Here is a 21,150-nt window from a genome sequence, read left to right as displayed (position 1 = left end):
TAGTTTACTAGTAGAACAGTTGCAAAGTTAGTTACAACAATTTAGCTACGGAAAGCCCACTCCTGCATTTAATGAATAAAGAAGCTGGTCATTAAACTGCTGACATACATACCATTATTCCATCACTTGCTCCAGTGGTAATGTAAATATTACCAGGATCTACAGGAACTCCTCCATCTCTTGACTCCACATATTTAGCAACATCCTGTCGTATACAATACAGACCCTGGCTTGCACTGTAGGAACCTGAAATTGTTTTAAAAAAAAGTTCCATGTGATGAATACTGGTGGTTAATATTTCATCAGAAATTTAATTGGATAAAATTTAAGGAAGCTCAGACCTCCAAGAGCATACCTACTCTACCTGTGCACATAGATCAAGTACAAGTAACATTTAAGACATCTTCAACTTCCAGTAGCAGCTTGGTTTAGAACAGAAACTACCATATCAGTTGGCTGATTTTCTCTACATTTTCAAAGGTCAACTGAAGGCTGGCGTATGGGTACAAGTGCTTATTTAGCTTTGATATGTTGTCAATTGGCCAGAATCTCAAAAAATATCTGTTTAATTATCCATTCATAAATGGCTTGGCTGTGGATCCCAGGTGCCAATTTGTCACATTTTGTCACTCACTCACTGCTGAGAGGTTGTCAAAGTCTGGGTAAATGATTGCTGAGTGATGATTATCTGCAGAAATCATTGATCAATCTTTTGGCATTTTAACTTTTATTCTAATTGATAATCATTTCTAAAATGAACTATTGATCCACACAATCCAAGGTGTGCCAGTATCTGTCCAATTTACAATTCTGGAAAGTCTAGTACACATACAAAATAATTCAGGAAAATACCTCCTAGTTTATCAAACATGAAGCACACAGTGTGATCCAGACACAGCATTATCACAATTCTTCTTCCTTCCATCAATAGAACTTGGTGTAAATTGGACATTGAACCAGAGCACAAATCGTCTTCAACAGCACATGGAAGTTCCACTACCAATTTGCCACAGAACCTCACATTCATTACTCACCAATGACTTCAGGATTCCTGAACATCACTTGCCTAAATGTGAATATAGTAGCACAAGTAGGGGTGAAGCAGATGTACCTAGACTATGTCCTCCACAATCCTGTAGGATACGTTGGGCTCTCTCTTTTGCATCAGCAGGAAAGTCAGGACTGTCAATCAGTTCAGGACAAGTACAAAGAGCAACAACCTGAATTGGACAAGAAACATTACCAATCGTTTAAATGGATTTCCTGTTAGTATTTTTTTTCTTCCAAAAAAACATCAATAAGCAACAATCTACAATCTAACCATTGGTTTCAAAATTTCATTCATTTCTTGTGAACACTTATCAGGAATTGCTAAACAATACAGAAAAACAGTTACTGCAGACAAAACTCCTGAATTTATAATTTCCAAATTTAATTCCTGTGTGATATTCAAAGGCCTCAAAGTATTATTTTTTGTAGTATAAAATTACGCTTTTGATATTCCTTCAACTCTATGTAATCACAACATCAATTTTTTTCTGACATGCTTAAGCTTGCTATTTCTATTCCCATTTGTTACCCTGACTTCTAGCTTGTTCTTTGATTGTTGCAGCTATTAATTTATCTGTAAGCTGAGCCGGGTGGCACTGTTTTAACAGTTTTACCTTAAATTATATTCTTTAATGCAACTGAACTGTTTTTCAAGTTTTATATTTGTAAAATGCAGCAGAGGAATGGCTGGGCAATTTGAAATGTCGGAAATACTCCACATGTCACATAACGCCGACAGAGAGAGTAAAGCAAAGCAGATTTTTCCAAATCACGCTGACTGTGGCTCTCAGTACCAAAGGGAACCAGCAGCTTTCAGATGTTCCCAGCTAAGTCCTGGACTTGCACAGACTCACAGCAAGTCCAAGAAATACTGAGTGACAGATGCCAACACATCTCTGACTTCACCCTGGCACTGGCTCTACCATGGGTCCATAACAGAACCCAACTGTGCTGGGATTTCCCAGTATTATACCACAGAATTATCTCAAGGATACAATGAGGAAGTGAAGGAATGGGATGTGCGTGACAATTCCTGTATAAATGTCTGTCTGCCCTTTGTTCGGGGAGAACTCGGGAAGCGACTCTTAGTGAGTGCTGAAGAGAATTCTCCTAGCGGTGCACTGCTAATAAAGGTATTTGTTCAAATCGACCTTGTGGCACTGTGTTATTTACAGCGGACGGAAAGGGAAAATTAATTTCGGGACGACAACTACACCTCCCAGTCATGGCACAAGAACTGGGAATTTTGGCCTAGAGATTGAGGAAAATTAATATAATTTCTTTTTTTATTAAGTTGTATTTTCATTATTTTAAAAGATAATTTGCAGAGATTGAATCTGGGCCTTCAACTATTTACAATCTATATTTATGACTTAGCTCCAGTGTTTACAATACGTGCCTCTGGAACCACTTGTAGCTCTTTAAGGAGTTATATGTGACTCCTGCCCTTGATTGATCAAACGCCTTTAGTCACCAACCCCATGGTGCACAACAAGGTACTTGCCATCTTTACAACTCTACCTACTGGCCACTCACCTTACCACCTGTCTTGGCCATGGGGCTGCTAACAATTCCCAAAGATCCTCAGAACAGCTCAATTCCTTTAAAGGACTAGCTTGTATATCCACAAACAGCATATATGTACCAAGAAGAGCACCATGGAGGCCAAAGAGTGGACAGTAGGATGCAACTTCTTCCCACACTGCTACCTTCCGCTGTCCATCTGGATCGCATCCGAGCCCAGGCTCACGATCCTAACTGGTCTGAGGCTGCACTGGTGGGTGCATAGTTATCACTGTACAACACTGAAGCACAATACTGGCAGAGGCAGGTCTGTCACTGTACAAAAGATGAATATAGAACTGGTGGACACAGGACTATCACTGCATTACACTGTGGAGTGTCATCATCTAACTCAGAGGTACAATACTTGGGGAGGGGGTGGTGTACAGTTCTTTCTCCAGTTCTGACTGCTATTTGAAAGAGGTGGTACAGCCACAACAGACCGTAAAATTATTTGAATTACCATTTCTTCTCTGGCTTCCTTTGCAGACTTTACTTTTTGTTTTAGGGACAGAAGTAAATGTGGCTTTGAGGGATTCCCAGATAAAACTGATGCTGGTTATTGAGGCTGAATGGGGAGGAAATGTACCCAGCTTCCTGACCCAAGATGGTAGGAAATCTTTGCTTCAAGAGAATGTGAACAGCTTTCATGGTTTTAATTAAAAAAACACAGATGTTATGCATAGCAAGTGAGTGTTGCATGCCAAGGAGCTGAGTGAGTCGGCGGGTGGGGGGTGGGGGGGGGGGTTGGTGGTGGAGGAAAAGGGCTATGAAATATTATTTGTTGGAGACAGAGGGAGGGGCTGAGTGGCTGTAGATGGAACAGCTAGGAAACAGTGAGTGAAAAAGTTAGGCGTATCTTTAAAATAAAAAGCAATTCTTATGAATGGTTGTCAAAAATGGTTTGGATTGTAAATCTGGTCCTCTGGAAAAACATTTTGCACCACGAGTCTATGAAATTTCAGTCCCTGCATTCAATTACTGAAAGTGGGGTTACACATATTACATTTCTTAAGATAATGAGTTATGAGCAAATTTGAAAACAAAAGGCTCTAGTATAAAGCAGCAGACCTGGTATAGGTCCCGGGGGAAAACCATATGTTCTATCGAAGGTCGGAGGACAACTGAACCAAGCAGGAACCATCAACATGCACATCCCAGGCTTCCAAGCCAACCCCACTAAAAATTAAGGTTTAAAAATAATCTTACAATACAACACTACAACATTTAGACCACAAATAAAACCAATATAATGGAAAAGAGTGGAAAAAAAAAGACAGTGGAGACACAAGACATTGCAGATACTGAAATCTGGCTCAAGAAAACAAGCTGCTGCTGGAGGAACTCAGTGGGTCTGGGACCATCTGTAGAGGGAAATGGATGGTTGACTGAGTCCAGATGAAGAGTCTTGACCCGAAACATTGACTGTCCATTTCCCTTTACAAAAAACGACAGTGATTGTTAATAGGACCCTGACGGAATTAACTTTCTCTTTGAAGAGAAAGATAGATTAAAATTACTTTCAGAAAGCATTGCAGTATATATTTCACGCTCACACCTACCTGTCTCAGAAATGTGATTGGTTGCTGTCCCATAGCATGAGCATCACCTATATTAGCTTTGATTATTTCTGTGAAAGGCTTCTGGGCTCCCTGGGTAAAAAGAAAACAGAAGAATGTAATCATAGCCATGTGTAGCTATTTGCTGTTATACATTCCTGAAGAGAATCCAATTAAGTTAGCAATTCCATTTAACTGTCACCCAAGGGAAATAAATTGAACAGATGGTTCAACCAAAAGTTTGCCAAGAAATTTGCTACTGGAATGAGAATAAAAGAGATTGCATCTGTATAGCATCCTTAAATTACCCCAGTAAAATTAATCCATTGCAAATGTATCCCTTTATCAAGTAGACATATTTTTCCAAAAAATATAATCCTGAGCACATCAGTTGATCCAAGCTGTTCAAAGGCATAGCCTTAAATCTCAAGTACACTCTGGTATCTGATAACATCTGCAACAAAGGGCATAAAAAACCCAATTGAGCCAATTCACTAAAACCAAACAATTCAAATAAAGAAATGAAATGAATAGGTTACAGGAAAGAAAATCAAATTCTCTTTCCTATAGTTAACATTTACAGACTAACATTAATCACTGTTCAAGCACTTCCCTTCACACATGCACAAAATAAGCAACACACACCTGCTCTTTTGTCCAGGATCCCAACTGGATATTTCCCACAGAACCAACAGTAGAGGAGCTGCATAGCAATTCCAGTTTTAACTATGCTCCTCTGGACCAACAGTGCACCACTATGTGCCAAGTCATATGGTATCGTATTGTAATCTCACCTCCTACATTAATCCTCTGTTACTGCCAAACTATTACACCAATACTCTCCCAGTAAGCTTCCCACCTTCCACCCCTCATACACCAGAGTTCAGGCTAAGCTCTACTGCCCATGCCCAATCCATTTCAACGTCCATTCAACCACCAATCTGTGTTTACTAACCTACACTGGCTACTTGTCCACCATTGTCTTAAAATAGTAATCCTTATGTTCAAATTCCTCAAGATCTCCATTTTCCCTATATGTACCCATCATCTGCCCTCTACCTCTCTGGAAACAATATTCCCCCAATCTTGCAATGCTCTTTTCTTCAGCTGTGATGGCCATGTATTCAATCATGAAGGCTACGAACTGTGGAATTCCCTTGCTATAACTCTCCTCCTGTCTCTCTCATGGTGAACATTTAACCTACTTGGTTGTTAACCCTAGAGTGAGAGAAGACCTGATAGAAGTTTATAAAATTATAAGAGGCATAGATAGGGTAAACAGTCAAGAATCTTTTTCCCAGGGTATAAATGTCAAATACTAGAGGACATGCATTTAAGGTGTGGGGGGGGGGGGGGGGGGAAAGAGTTCAAAGGAGGTGTGCAGAGCAAGTTTTTTTTTGCACAGAGAGTGGTAGATGCCTGGAATGGGCTGCCAAGGGTAGTGGTAGAAGCACAAACGATAGTGGCATTTAAGAGACTTTTAGATAGGTACATGAATATGCAGGAATGGAGGAACATGGCTTATGTGTAGGCAGAAGAGATTTAGTTTAATTTGGCATTGTGTTTGGCACAATGTGGGCCAAAGGACTTGTTCCTTTGCTGTGACGTACTGTACTGTTCTACATTCTAAAGTCACCTCTCTCACAATAATTAAAATGTGGCATTGTCAAGGCTATCTCCTTTATGTTAGTTATTATTGCAGTGAAGCTCCTCTTGGAATGCAAGTTACCATTGCTGCTCTAATTCTATTCTATTTAAAAGTTAACAAATGAATATTCTGATCAAGTTACATCTTTGAGATATGATTTTGGAATTTCTGAAGGGATATGACGTTTATATCTGATATAAACTTTGAAGTTATTCCTAGGTCTATTACTCAGTCAAGTCTGCACATTACATAGAACACTACAGCACAGTTACGGGCCCTTTGGCCCACAATGTTGTGCTGACATTTTATCCTGCTCTAAGATCTATCTAACCCTTCCCTCCCACATAGACACATGAATGATAGAAAAATAGAGGGCTATCTAGGAGTCTCTTAAATGTCCCTAATGTATCTGCCCCACAACCTCCGCAGGCAGTGCATTCCACACATCCACCACTCTCTGTGTAAAAAAAAACCTACCCGACATCCTCCTTATACCTTCCTCCAGTCACCTTAAAATTATGTCCCCTTGTGTTAGCCATTGTCGCCCTGGGAAAATGTCTCTGACTGTCCACTTGATCTATGCCTCTATCATGTTGTACTGGGGGGGGGGGGGGGGGGGAGAAATCACATTTAGATTTGGTCACTCTGAACTAAACAGGAACACACTTCCCAGTGGTACAATAATAAATGCAACAAAAAATTTACCATGGGAAGCAACACGGAGAAGATATCCTACACAGATCAAATTCTGAGTGATTCTGGACAGAACAGGAACAATCTCCCCTATGCCACAGCGGTAAATACAGCTGAAATCTAGCACGGAAAGCAAGGGGCAGAAAATAGTCATTATTAATCAAGTCAGAAACTGAGAAGGGCAACGAGAATAAACCACATCAACTTGAATGAAAAGAAATAACGGTCTAAGTAAATGGGAATGAAATGCGTTGAACAGAAGGACAGAATCATGATGGAATCTGTAACAGATCAGTAGCCTTTTGTTTATCAATTTTTATGAAAATGTGTAGTAGTTTTAACACATCAATTATGTTACTTAAGAAAAATTAACTTGGTCCAGTTATTATGGAACCACAGTAAGTACCAAAAAACATATTCCAAGTTTTGGACTACCAATGTGATTTAGTACCAATAGTACTAATGGAGAATACTGTGGACTACTGCAGATGAAACAAGAGAAAATACTGCAAGATTTTTGCTAGATTAAGAAATCAAAAAGCTGTTCATATTGTAATTGGTATTGTTGCCATTTAATTGTAGAGAATACACTCTAAAGATTGCTGAGTGAAGTCAAAAATCCAGATTGCACAGCAAATCGTAGACTAAATAAACAACCAGAATGATTATTTTCCACAAGTAGGTTTGCTGAATAAATATGGCAGCCTGTGATTAAATTGCAGATTATTTGTTAGTTCGCTCGTTTGAATTTTATTTCATTGTGCCTTTATCTTTGTTAAAGCATTTGGAGAGTGCTATAAACAGAGACTACATCGGACTAAACAGCAGTGAGATTAGGAGAGTTGGCTGAAAGATAACAGGCATTTTACATAAAAAAAGCAAAGGAATAAGGAAGGAGATAATTTACATAAGAAACTCCAGAGATTAGAAAGTTTTGCCAACAAAAAGCCTCAAGCAAGAGGGATATACAGGAGCCTATGGATTGAGCAACGTGGAGTGCAAAATTTACAAGAGGAGGTTAGGTCAAGGTTAGGGGTGGAGAGATTGCATTTATGTAACAAAGCAGCAGTTTGAATGACAGGCAACTACATATCATTCAAACAAGGTACAGACTGATTGTTAATCTCTGAACAAACTTCTTAAAAAGTTGAAATCTTGAAATACCCAGGAAATAACTGCAGTTAGGAGGAACCATGACAGCAAACACTTTACTTGGTTATATTAGAAACTGAACTAGTTAAGTGTGGTTCCCTAAAAAACAGGATGATGGAGCAGTTAACTGTGCTAAAGTTCAGCAGAAAAAGGAAGCAAGAACAGAAGAGCCAAGGAATATCATAAAGGTGGGCCCAGTGATTGGAGAAATGGGAAAGAATTTGCAGAGTAGCAAAGGACTAAAACTAATAAATGAGGCAAAAAGGAGATAACAGCAATTGAATTAGCTCACAAACTCCATTATAGGAAATGCAGCACAAACTCCTAACACTTGATTTTGGAGGTGCGAGAATGAGGGAATGCTAGAGAAGAGAGTCAGCAAGTAGAGTGAAAGCCTGGAATATTTGGCCATGATGATGAGACACACTATTGGTTCAGATGGCTAGAAGAGGTTCAGATTGGCTGGCCATATGCCAAGCCTACTTATAACTGCACGAAACACATTTAAGTTTGCAAAAATGAGAGAAAATGAGAGAGTTAGATTGGACCAGAGCATCAAACAGATAGAAGACAGACAATACTCACAATATGCTTGATGACGTCAATGCAAGATAAGGAACTTGAACAATGAAGGCTTTGTAATCACAGTGGTTGATGAGCAACATTGGTTCTCAGAAAAGGAGCAACTCAAATGAACACAAGGACCAAGATATTGGTAGATTCTAAGGATGCCTTCCTTGTGCTACTCTGAAATCTTTGTTTCAATCACACTCATGTCTTCTTTCACCCTACATCTCCTTCACAGAGCAGGTCATCTACTGCTGTCAAGTTCCTCTTCATTTGGCACAGTCGTCAACCAAAGCCTCTGCAATGTGCAGCTTTTTATCCCTCACTGCTTCAATGTTTACCGAAAATTTTCCCAGCATTCTCTCAACATGGGGACAGAACTGGGGAATGTGAGGGAGCTGAAAGGAAAGTTGAGGGCTGCACAGTAACAGAGACTGTTTATTCCCACAGTTGTTTATGATTTAGAATATGGGAGGTGAGAGAGAGAAAGGAGAAAATAAAAGGAAATTAATGGGATTTTCCCTGTTGAATGGGATGGTTGCAGGAATATAGTGGCTTCTAACTAAACAGAGTTAAGTCTTACAATGAAATAAACATTTCCAAGTGCTTTAAAATTGCTGTTGACATAAAGTAAGGGATGTTTCTGCAGGTATAAATGGAACAACAGTAGGTGTCCAGAGTGGCAGGAGAGATGTGATGAGGCATGGAGGGTGAAAGAGGGAAGGAACATTGAAAAAGAAGTGACAAGAGCAAGGGTGAAAGGTAAGTAGAGTGTAAAAAACCTTAAGCATAAGATTAAAGTGGTGAGATTCCATACTTGGAAAACACAGAGGTTGACAGCAGCAGCAGAGAACTGCATTACTAAAAACAGCGAAAGCTTGATGACAGGTCCTGTCCGGATTAGTCTGATGAGTGGGAAGTGTTTTAGAGAAAAAAAGGATTTTGAAATGTGCATTACATGGAAAGAGATTTCACTTTCTCTGCATTGTTACCAGATCAGGAGACTCTAGTTTAATAAAACAGATGCCAAGCTCTCTTTGGCACTTCTCAATTTCCTTAGAAGGGTTTGGACAGATGACAGTTTGTAAACTTTGGAACAGGAAACTGCTGCATGAAATTTAGGCAGGACACCCGTCAACAGGCAACATTTGAGCAATGAAGAAGCTGACGCAGAGAAAACAAAACAGTACAGATATGGGTGTTGTTGCAGGAAAGAATAGAGCAACAACTGTAGCATTGACAACAGGTTCCAGCACTCAGAATGGCAACACTGTAAACAAGCTGTCCGGCAAATTCTCACAGGATACTCATTGCACCTGCCTTTATAATGATAAGTACCAAGTGACTTGGAAAAATGTTAATAGCTAAGTATAGTTGAAAATTGTGACTTTCTAACACCAGCCAGGGTTTTACTGAAATATTCTCAATCTCAAGAAGTCAAGGCTAACACAACATGAAATAAAGTACTGGAAGCACTCAACAGATCAAGCATTTGTGGAAAGAAAAACAGAATTAACATTTCGGGTGTGGCCAGAATTTCTGTGGTGATAAGATGTTGAAGTCATTTAATTGGTAGATTGAGTGTAGTTAGAGAGGGGGAAAATAAATATAGGGACAGGTTTCCACCATGTTGTTTCTGATTTCTACTATCCGCATGAATTTTGATCTTCATTTAGATTTAATAAAATGTCAGAAAAATGCATAATAAAGCGAAGTAACAAAGCCCCTTTAAAATGTCCACTGAATGGAAATGAATGAAAAGACCACTCATTAATCTTGTTTTGAGGTGTTTGGAATGAAAAGCTTGCTCTCACAAGATTTGCGTTACAGTAAATGAGATTATTACAACATGAATGATTTTCAAGACTGCTTCTGGTCGAAGAACATTGCTGTTAACAAGTTAAACATTTATATGACTCACTCCGCTCCGTGTGACACAGGCAAACATAAAAGCAGAAACACTGCAGATACTGGAAGTCTGAAATTAAAACAGAAAATGCTGCAGACACTCAGCAGGTCAGGAAATATCAGAACAGTTCTGTAGAACGGTCATTGACCTGAGATGTTAATTCTGTTTCTATCCCCACGGATGCCGCCTGACCTACTAGTAATACAAAGGCTACAAAACTCTGTTTTCCAAGCCACAGTTTTTAGTTAAGAGGAAAAACAGCAAAATCACTGCTTTCATTTTGTGCTAGCCCTCACAAGTCAGGTAAAAGAACAAACCTGTGATTTATGATAGAGTTTCAAAGTTGAAGCCTTCACTTTATCCAATATTCCAGCCTTCTAAGCTTTAACCCCCAACTCCAAAGTACCACTCTTCTAGTTAAGCATAAGCATTGATAATGTCAATTTATTTCCAGCTCATTTCTCCTCTAATATTTCAGTAGGTATGCAGTTTAAAGTCTTAAATTATTGGCTTATAATTCCTTGCTTCAGACCATTGAAGGTTGATCTTACTGAGGCATTAAAAAAGATTCAGGGATTTAGCAGGACACATATGGAGAAGCATTTGTCTTTGATTACAGGAACTGAAACTAGGTTACACAATCTTAAAATTAAAGATATGTCATTCAGGGATGAAACCAGGAAGCATTGTTCACAAAATGATTAGTAAAAATATGGTACACTTCCAACCCCTCAAATGCTGTGGATATGGATTTGACTGAAATTTTAAAGATTGGGATCTTGATTTTTTTAGATGGGAATTTCAGGGATACATATCAAAGACAGTTTGAATTGAGGTGTAGTTCACCCATGACTATAACATAACAGGGTTCAAGGGCTTAATGTTCTCCTATTCCTACGTTGGATATACTTGAACAGACATCTGACACAATCTTGACTGAGTCAGCCACAATAATATCTCAGAAATGAACCCTCCAAACTCCTCCCACATCTAACCACCCAATTATCCACCAAAATAACAGTGAATCTCTCCAGCTAAGGATTGCCAGAGTCAGGAAAAAAAACAAATTTAATCTTCAGCCTGTACTCACTGAATTGAGTTCTTGCTCCTGAACCTCAACAAGCAACTAGTTTCATCTCCCCCACATACAAGAAACAGAAGCAGGATTAGTTAATTCAGCCCCTTCTGCCTACTTCGCCATTCAACAAAATCATGACTGATATTCTACCTCAGCAATGCTTTCCTGTACCAAATCCATATCCAATGGCACGCAAAAGATCTATCAGTCCCTACCTTGAATATACTTAGTGACTGAGCCTAAATAACATTCTGAAGATTCACCAACCCACAGGGTAAAGAAAATTCAATAAGATCATGGCTGATTCAACCTTAGCTTCACATTTCCAACCGTCCCCCCCTCCTTACTGCTTCACTTTTTTGCAGTTCAAATATCTGTTTATCTCCATGAATATATTCAATGATTCCACCTCCATAGCTCCCTGGAGTTGAGAATCTCTTATGTAGTCCATAATTTCATCCTGCTTATTTGGTTTACACAATCTCCAAGAGATCTTATCTCTAAGGTAAGAGTCTCCCATGTTTAGCTCTTGTTATATGTACCTCTAATTTCCCTATTTATAATATGCCCTGCATTACCTGCTTTTGGCAGCCAATGCTGAACTCCCACCAATGTTTTCTGCTCTTTGATGTTTTTCCTTCCAATCAAACGGATTCTACCTCTTGATTTTCTGAGCCAAGATCTTTCTTTTCTACTGCCTTTATCTTTTTCCATGTTCCCTTTCTCTTCCAAAAGATAAAACTTCAATTGCTTGATAAACCCCATACCATTGTCTGTACAGCATTGTCAACTTCCTCCATGTCCTCGTGGAAATCATGTGGAATGACAGAGTTTAGAGTATGTGTTTTGGGAGTCTGGTGTCAGATTAGTAGGTGATGAGACCTGCCCATTGGAGCTGGTTGAGCCCTGAGCGAGGTATTGGCCTAAGAGAGGGCAGTGACATTCGTTTACCTAAAATGACAATGTATTTAGATGACATGAGTCAGCAATGGTGGTCTTTCTTCAGTGGTTTGAGGTGTCTGCTGTAGGTTGTCCTTTGCCCTTATACATACAGGAGAGCAGGGATCAGTGCTGCTCTGTAAATCAAAAATGTTTTACCCTGTTTGAGGGCTTGGTCTTCAAATATTCTTTTCCTCAAGTTGCCCAAAGTTTGTACTGGTGCCTCAGAAGTGATAGTAAATTCATCAAGTCTGCCTTTACTGAAACCCAGCTGCCAAGAAACAGAAAATGATCCACGTTTTCCATGGTCTCAATGTGGATTGTGATTGTCTACGTTCTGTGGGGTCCTGCAAGAGTAGGCTGGTAGTGGACCTTTAGTTTCCAGAAGTTTATTGTGAAACTCATCATCCTAAATGCTCCAGTGAAGGAGTCAACAATGATCTGGAGTATGCACAAATGCAAGCGTCTTCTGTGAACTGTAAATTCATCACTTTTGTCTGAAGATGGTGAACTATCACAAACTAGCATATTTTACTTTAAATGCATTTCAGTACCTATAATTTGACACTTGACACTTATTTTACATAACTGTTAGAACAAGCTCCTTACTGAGCCGATTCTTTAGTTTCCAACACCCTCACACACACACCCTACCTCTCTCACACACACACCCCCTACACCCCACCCCCGCCCCCCCAACCCCTACCCTACCACCCACCTGTTGCAGCTCCTTCTCGATTTCTCCGGCTTTAATGACGATGGGTCCCCGGACCGCGTACTCAGTTGCGCGGACCTGCGGGTTCAGGCTGCCGATGTTGAGGACCCTGTCGCCGTTCCTGGCCGGGGCCACTCGGCTGTCCTGCAGAGCCGAGGCAGTGCCCGCCGTCGTCAGGTTGGCGGCGAGATCCCTGCCTCCCGGCCGCAGTCGCGGCCGCGCCTCCACGCCCACATGCCGCGCACAAACGCCGGCCGCTGCCCGCCTCGTCACCGCACTCAACCTGTACATGGCCGCTCAAACGCTGGGAAGCCACTTGGCCACCGTGGCACAACCCGCCCTCACATCGGCGCCGCAGATTAAGAACCGCTCGCTTCAGCCCTGCCGCCAATGCCCTGCCCAAGGTGTTCTGGGTCTTGGAGTCCGCCCTCTACCGCCACCACGCCGTGCCTGTCGCTTTAAGACTACATCTCCCAGGAGGCCGTCTGGCGGCCACACATGCGCATCTCATTTACTGGCAGAAGGGGTTGGTAAAGAGCCAAGTCACTCGTTTGAGTGTTGACTGTAGAGGAATTGCAAGTGGCAGTAATAGGGAGATTATTTATAGCTGTGTATAAAAATGGGAGCAACGATTATGATCTGAAATCGCTTAGCTCAGTTGTTGAATCTAGGAAACTGCAAAGGACCTGGTTAAGGAATGAACGACCGCCCCTCAAATTTACGCTGTGTCATAGGAGTTCAGTGGAAACCATGAGAAGTCGAAGTGGCCGAGGATTAAGGTGGCTAGAAATTTGGATGTCTCACAAAGTGATCACATAATCTGCGGAGAAGATCAAACCACAAGCACAAAAAAAAGACAAAGGACAAGTGCTGCTTGTATCTAAAGGCGTTGTGGGAAAGGGAGTGGTTGGTGGATTTTATTCTATATCAGACCTGGGTGATCTCGGAGGGAACAATCGCTTTGGAATGCTTAAAAGGATGAATTGGAAATGGTGTATGATGATGTGTTGCAAGTTAAGACTGATTGGATGGGTTAGGGAAACCCTAATGTAATTCTGAAAGGGATGAGACAATGGCAGCACTGTGCATCAATCTTGGTTGAGGATAAATTAGAAGTATCAAGTCAAAAGGTGGCATCATAAGATCAGAAACAATAGAGGACGAGAAAATGGGAGGATAGAACCAAGTTCTTACAGATAGCTGGTTTTCAGAAGGGTAGTTCTGGGAATAACACACATCTGCTGGAGGAACTCAGCAGGTCAAGCAGCATCTGGAGGTGAAGGAGGAGGAATTATAGACGTTCCAGGAATGTCCTTCACTCCCAGTGGAAAAAGTTAAATAGCAAGTCCAGAAGGCTAATACTGAATATTACAACTGATTTCTGTCTATATCTGTGATATTAGCTCTGCTTGTTTGTTTGTTGTACTTCCCCATACCCCCCGCCCCCCAATTCCCCTCCCCCTGGGCTGGGCATATGAAGGACATGCCCAGTCTGACTTATTCAGGACGTCTTCCTGCTCTGCATTTCACAACCCCCACATTCTTTTGTCTATGTTTTTGCTCTCCAACTGCTCCCATTCACTCACTGGCCAGATAATCTTGTTTACAGCTTATCCATATGGTTATCCAGGTTTTGTACCATCAGAGACACCCCTCTTCCCCCACACCCCCTGCAGCTTAACAAGCTTCTTCCCAGTTCTGATGAAGGGGCTTCAACCTGAAACATCAGCTGTTTCTCTTCTCACGTGCAGCCTGACCTGCAGAGTATTTCTAGAATTTTATGTTTTATTTTAGATTTCCAGCATCTGCAGTTTTTTTTTGATTTTCTCTTTCGAACACATAATTGATGAAACCATTGTCTCTGTAGCTGTACTTCTAAGGCTGTGATTCTTATGACTTTTCTCCAGATAATTTGTGCGCCGTTTTGGGCCCCACATCTTAGGAAGGATGTGTTGACATTGGAGAGGGTTCAGAGGAGATTTACGAGGATGATTCCAGGAATGAAAGGGCTTAAGTATGAGGAGCGTTTGTCAGCTCTTGGACTGTACTCGCTGGAGTACAGAAGAATGAGAGGGGACCTCATAGCGACATTTAAAATATTGATAGGAAAGGACAGACTAAATGTGGCTAGGCTGTTTCCTTTGGTGGGTGAGTCCAGGACCAGAGGGCACAATCTTAGAACTAGAGGGTACAGTTTCAAAACAGAGATGAGGAAAAATTTCTTTAGCCAGAGGGTGGTGAATTTGTGGAACTCCTTGCCACGTACAGCAGTGGAAGCGTTCAAGGAGGAGATAGATAGATATCTAAATTGTCAGGATATCAAGGGATATGGGGATAAGGCCGGTAATTGGGATTAGAATAGTTTTTTTTCTTCTTCTTCTTCCCCCATTCCCCATTTCTCATTTCTATTTCCCTTTCCTTGGAGCAGACTCGATGGGCCGAATGGCCTGCTTCTGCTCCCTTGTCTTGTGATCTTGTGAATTCTGCAAGTTAATCTCAGCAAAAGTAGAAAATTCCTGGGTTAAGGAATAGGAAGACTGTTGGTGATTACTGCTAAAACTATATGATATACCTGAGAAGATACATAAAAGAAATATTGTATTTAATTATTTATACTTTAATATAGAAAATGTTCCAAGGAGTTTTACAGAAAAGGTGGAAAACAGATAAAATGAGAAATATTTTAGATGGGGTGATTACAATAAAAACTTGGATGAGCAAAAAGGAAAATGCAGAGGGGAGGCCCAGTACAAGAGCAACTTGTAGGCAAGAGAAGAATTTTGAATAAAGTTCAAGTTATACTTTATTGTCATTCACCCATATGCTATAAAAACACAAGGAGGAACAAAATGTCATTTCCCCCACTCACACAACAGAGGACGTACAATAAACGCAGACAAAAAAATTGTGCAAGTACAAATAGTGCAAAAGACGGTATATACAGAATACAAAATTAGTGCAGAGTTAGTGCAAAACTGAGTTGGACAAACAAAATACAGAACTCAGTGTGTTGCACTAAATGTATAAACATGTTTAGCAGCAGCCAAAGTTCTTATACGCCGTTGTGCAAACCAGGGCTTTTGACGCGGCATTTATCTGAAACTGCCTCCAGGGTATTCAGGAGCCTGACAGCCTGGGGGAAAAAAATTGTACAGTCTAGTAGTTCTGGCCCGGATGCTCCGGTACCGCTTGCCAGATGGCAGTAGGACAAATAGGTCATGGGAGGGATGAGAAGGGTCATCTATGATTCTGCAGACCTTGCGTGTGCATCATATGTTATAGATATCCAGGATGGAGGGAAGAGGTACTCCAATGATCTTTCCAGCTGTACTTGCGATTCTCTGCAAAGTCTTACGGCCAGAGATGTTACAGTTACCGTACCAGGCAGAGATGCAGCTGGTCAGGACACTCTCAATGGGTACCCCTGTAGAATTGGTGAGGGTGGGGGAGGGCAGGTTTGCTCTCTTCAGCCGCCATAAAAAGTGGAGATGCTGATGTGCCTTCTTGGCGAGGGAGGAGGTGTTGGTTGACCAGGACAGGTCGTCTGCTATATGTATTCCCAAGAACTTATAACAGCTGATTCTCTGTACAATGATGTCATTGATGCACAGGGGTGAGTGGTCAGCCTGGGCCTTTCTAAAATCCACAATCATCTCCCTTGTTTTGTCCACATTCAAGGACAGATCGTTGACTGAGCACCAATCCGCCAGCCTCGCCACCTCCTCTCTCTAAGCTGTTTCATCGTTCCTGCTGATGAGGCCCACCGCTGTTGTATCATCAGCAAACTTGATGATATTGTTGGAGCTTGAGTTGGCAGAGCAGTCATGGGTCAGCAGCGTGAACAGCAGTGGACTGTGCACGCAGCCCTGGGGGGCTCCAGTGCTCAGCCTGGTGATATTTGAGATGGTATTTCCAATGCAAACTGACTGTGGCCTTTCAGAGAGGAAGTCCAGAATACAGTTGCAGGTGGAGGTGCTAAGGCCCAGTAGGTGTAGCTTCCTTATGAGGTTCTGTGGGATGACAGTGTTAAAGGCAGAGCTGAAGTCTATGAAGAGCATCCTAACGTAAGTGTCCTTTTGATCTAGGTGAGACAGGGCTAGGTGGAGGGCAGAGGACGCTGCATCTTCGGTTGATCGATCGGGGCGGTATGCAAACTGAAGGGGGTCTAGTGAGGGGGGGAGAATGGATTTGATGTGTTGCAGGACAAGCCTCTTGAAGCACTTCGTGATGATTGGTGTCAGTACCCACCGGGTGGTAGTCACTTAGACAGGTTACAGGCGTCTTTTTAGGCACTGGTATGATGGTGGTAGATTTGAAACATACGGGGACAACTGCTTGGCTCAGAGACGTTAAAGATGTCGGTGAGAACATCTGACAGCTGGTCTGCAAAATCCCTGTGCACACGGCCAGGTATGTTATCAGGTCCTGCTGATTTCTGAGGGTCAACCCTAGATAATATCTTCCTCACACTAGCTGAGGACAGACAAAGTACCTGGTCATTGGGCAGTGGAGATGTCTTGCTCACAGGTTCGTTGTTAAATGCATCAAACTGAGCATACATCTGGGAGCGGGGCGTCATCATCGCAAGTGCGAGGTGGGGGCTTGTAGTCGTGATGGCCACAGACGTCTTGTGTCCTTGGTATCAGAGAAGTAGCCCTGGATCTTCTGGGCATAACTCCTCTTTGCCTCCCTGATGCCGCAGGACAGGTTGGCCCTCGCTGTCCTGAGGGCTGCCACATCACCTGACCTGAAGGCAGCGTCTCGGGTTTTCAACAGTTCATGTATCTCTGCTGTCAGCCATGGCTTCTGGTTGGCATGTGTGGTGATGGTTTTGGTGACAGTGACATTGTCAATATACTTGTTGATGTAGCCAGTCACCACAGCTGCATACTCCTCCAAATTGATGGTATGGTCATAGGTGGCTGCTTCTCTAAACATACTCCTGTCCGTATTTTCGAAGCAGTCCTGTAAGGCTGACATTGCATTCGCAGGCCACACTTTTATCTGCTTTTGAAACGGTTTGCATTAAGAGGTGGGCAGCAGTGATAAGAGTAGGTCAGAATGTTGGCAACAGAGTTTTGAATGCACTGGAATATAAGACTAATGCAAACAGGAGGAGAATTAATTATAAGCTAAATAGTACAATTCTGAAGGGCAGAGAGTTCTGGGCTGTTGGACATAAATCTTTGCAGGACACGTTGAAAAACGTTTGGCTTTATTTTTACAAGCAAAGAACACAAAAGCATTATGCTAAAGTCTTCCACCACACTTGCTCCATTTCATCTCTATTATTATGCTGACTTCCAGGCCTTATTACAGTCATAAAGAGGATACAAGAGGGATTTACTCAGATGGTACCAAGGATGAGGTATTCCAATTATGTGGAAAGATTGAAGCAGCTGAGAGAAGAGAAAGTAAAGAGATTTAACAGAGGTGCTCATATTAAGGATGTTACCAGCTTATTTATTACAATACAGGATGTTTCTTGATAATCATGTCCTGAAAAATATGTAATTACAACACACCTCAAACCAAAGTGACAAATGAGCAACATGAATGTTACATAATTGAATGTTACATAACTGAATGAAGGGCCATAGTTTTGAAGTTTCTTTTGTTGCACTGCAACATGGAAAAGGTTTTTGAATGTAATTTTATACTTATGGCTAAGTGTATTATAAATCAATATAATCCATAAGTAGTAATTATTTAATATGTGGCGACTCACCGTCTAGTCGGGCGAACCGGCTCGGCAGTCGGGTCGCGCGGCGTCGGAGCGACGAGGCCCAAGATGGCGGCGGGCCTCGTTTTTCCGAGCGACGGGGAGAACCCGCGCGCGGGAAAGTCCTGATGACGTAGGACTTACGTCATTGCCGGTTGTTTTGGGCGGGAACATTCTCCCTTAAAGGGCCCGCGCAGGGCGGGAAAATAAACCAGTTCTGTTTGGCAATCCTCCGAGTAGAGTCTTGTTTTATTCCACGGTAGCAACCGCTACAAATAGATCATTTAACTAAAGCTCAACAGAAAAAAAGGCAGCCCGTCATGTGCAGGCCAACTCCCAGCAGAGCAATCCCATCGGTCCCATTCCTCATTCTTATTTCACTGTAACTGCAATTTATATTCTGTCACAAGCCCATCAACTCCCCTTTGATTCTTTTGTTACCTATGTACACCAGGGGTAATTTACAAATTAACTATCAGCACACGTTTGGGATGTGGGAGGAAAACACATTACCCATGCAGTCATGGAGTAAATGTGCAAACTTTACACGACACCTGAGATCAGGATTGAACCCAGGTCGCTGGAGCTGTGAGCCAGCAGTGCTAACTGCTGCATCATCATGACATCCCTCTGTTAGAGAAGTACTTTCCCATGGCAAATGGATTGGGACTCAAAGGAAGTTTTTGTTATCTGGAATGTACTGTCTGAAAGGGAGATAGAAATAGATTCAATGGTATATTTCAAAAAGTGGATAAATACTTGAAGGGGAGATATTTGCAAATTTATTGGATAGTTCTACCAAGAGACTGCACAGGTATGATGAATAAAATGGCATCTTCAATTCTGCATCATTTTATAAATGTATACAAAAACAAAAGTTCTTACAAAATAATTAACAGGATAGCAATGCCTAATGTGAATCATAATACCAACCAGAGTGATTCAAACAGATCTGAAAAACAATACTTGCACCATAATATCCAAATAGGTTAGCTATACTCTGTGAACATAACGTCAGTCCTACTTTTATTTAAGTACCCTTAATAAACACAATCTTTCTAAGAGATGTTGACAGATGTCATTGTTCACTCCACTTACAAAGGTTATTCCTTTGCCAAAGTACAAGCTTCATCCACGTAAGCAGGATAATAGGTGAGAAGCAAGTTACAAATTAGTTTGTAATCTGGAGTTGGGTGGGTGGGAGAGGGGTGGGCAGGCAATCTGATGATGTGGTAAAAATCAATAATTCTTTATTAGGTTTACCTGTACCTTTGGAGCTGCAGTTATGCCTCAAATGTGCATTTTTTTTCCAGTTCTGATGAAACGTGGAAAGAGTGAACAGTTTCAAGTTCTGGGTGTCAACATCTCAGAGGATCTATCCTGGGCCCAGCACAGATGCAACATTGAAGAAAGCTCACCAGTGTCTCTACTCTCCTAGAAGTTTAAGGAGATTTGGCATGTCATTGAAGGCTCTGACAAACTTCTGCAGATGTGCAGTGGAAAACATTCTAACTGGTTGCATCTTGGCCTGGTATGGAAGCTCCAATGCACAGGAACACAAGAGGCTACAGAGAGTGGTGGACTCAGCAAGTTTCATCATGGGTACAGCTCTCCCCACCACTGAGGACATCAACATGAGGTGATGTCTCAAGAAGGCGACATCCATCATCAAGAACCCCCACCATGCCCTGTTCTCAATGTTGCTCTCGGGCAGGAGGTACAGAAGCCTAAAGACCCACACCTCAGGGTTCAACAACAGCTTCCTCCCCACTGCCATCAGGTTCTTGAAAAGACCTGAAAAACCCTATCACTACCTCAGACTATCTTTTATTTCTCAACTTGCACTAATGTCATTATGTTTATTTTAGTTTATTTTGATGTGTAAATTACATATAATTTATGCTAATTTAAGTCTATGTTAACTTATGTTTGTCATGATTGTAATGTACTGTGCTGCTGCAGAAAGCTAACTTTCATAGTATTTATACTGAGTATACGTGTGTATACTGTATATGCCTATGACAATAAACAAACTTGAACTTGAAGGTTATTAACCTGAAATATTAACTTTGTTTCTCTCTCCACAGATGCTGCTTGACCTGTTGGTATCTCCAGCACCTTTTGTTGCAGATTTCCAGCATCTGCAATGTTTTTAACTTTCTAAATTTTTTTGTTCCATGTGTCCTGAAAAATATGTATACATAACACATATCTCAAACAGAAGTGACACATCTGTAACATGGATATTATGAGGGGCCACAGTTTTCAAGACTTTTATGGCACCACAACATGGGCATGAAGAAGCCCATGAAATCGTGAATGAAATTGTTTACTTATGGCATTAATGTATTTACAGAATAATAATAATAAATAAATAAATAATATTTTAAAAATTCAATTGGCTCTACCAATGCCAATATTTGATCAATTTCCTGCTTGAAATGCAACAGTGAAACAGATCTGATTTTAAAATGTTCCCTGTCTTTGAATAAATTGGGTCTTCTTCCTTGGTTGAATGCTAATTGAACTCCAATTTCTGGTGCCCCTTAGAACAG

The 21,150-nt window shown here is 41.4% G+C and overlaps 1 protein-coding gene across 5 annotated transcripts in view; it reads right to left on the bottom strand.

Annotated features, from left to right (window-relative positions):
• Nucleotides 1-21,150, bottom strand: part of gpt2 (glutamic pyruvate transaminase (alanine aminotransferase) 2) — a 46,505-nt gene that overhangs the window by 12,436 nt on the left and 12,919 nt on the right. For 2 of the 5 annotated variants that reach the window (XM_052028076.1, XM_052028075.1), the window contains exons 2-5: nt 6,526-6,633; nt 4,176-4,265; nt 1,112-1,220; nt 113-246 (exon numbers count right to left, since the gene is read on the bottom strand). In XM_052028076.1, the coding sequence (XP_051884036.1) occupies nt 113-246; nt 1,112-1,220; nt 4,176-4,265; nt 6,526-6,528 (336 nt within the window). In that variant the 5' untranslated portion in view covers nt 6,529-6,633. Of the gene's footprint in view, nt 1-112; nt 247-1,111; nt 1,221-4,175; nt 4,266-6,525; nt 6,634-12,876; nt 13,383-21,150 lie in introns of those variants that run through there. The other 3 variants (XM_052028077.1, XM_052028078.1, XM_052028074.1) reach the window with 2 other exon arrangements.

Source organism: Pristis pectinata, chromosome 13 (assembly GCF_009764475.1).
Source record: "Pristis pectinata isolate sPriPec2 chromosome 13, sPriPec2.1.pri, whole genome shotgun sequence".
NCBI lineage: Eukaryota > Metazoa > Chordata > Chondrichthyes > Rhinopristiformes > Pristidae > Pristis > Pristis pectinata.
The sequence above is the reverse complement of the archived record's forward strand: the minus strand, read 5'-3'. Positions and strand labels throughout refer to the sequence as shown.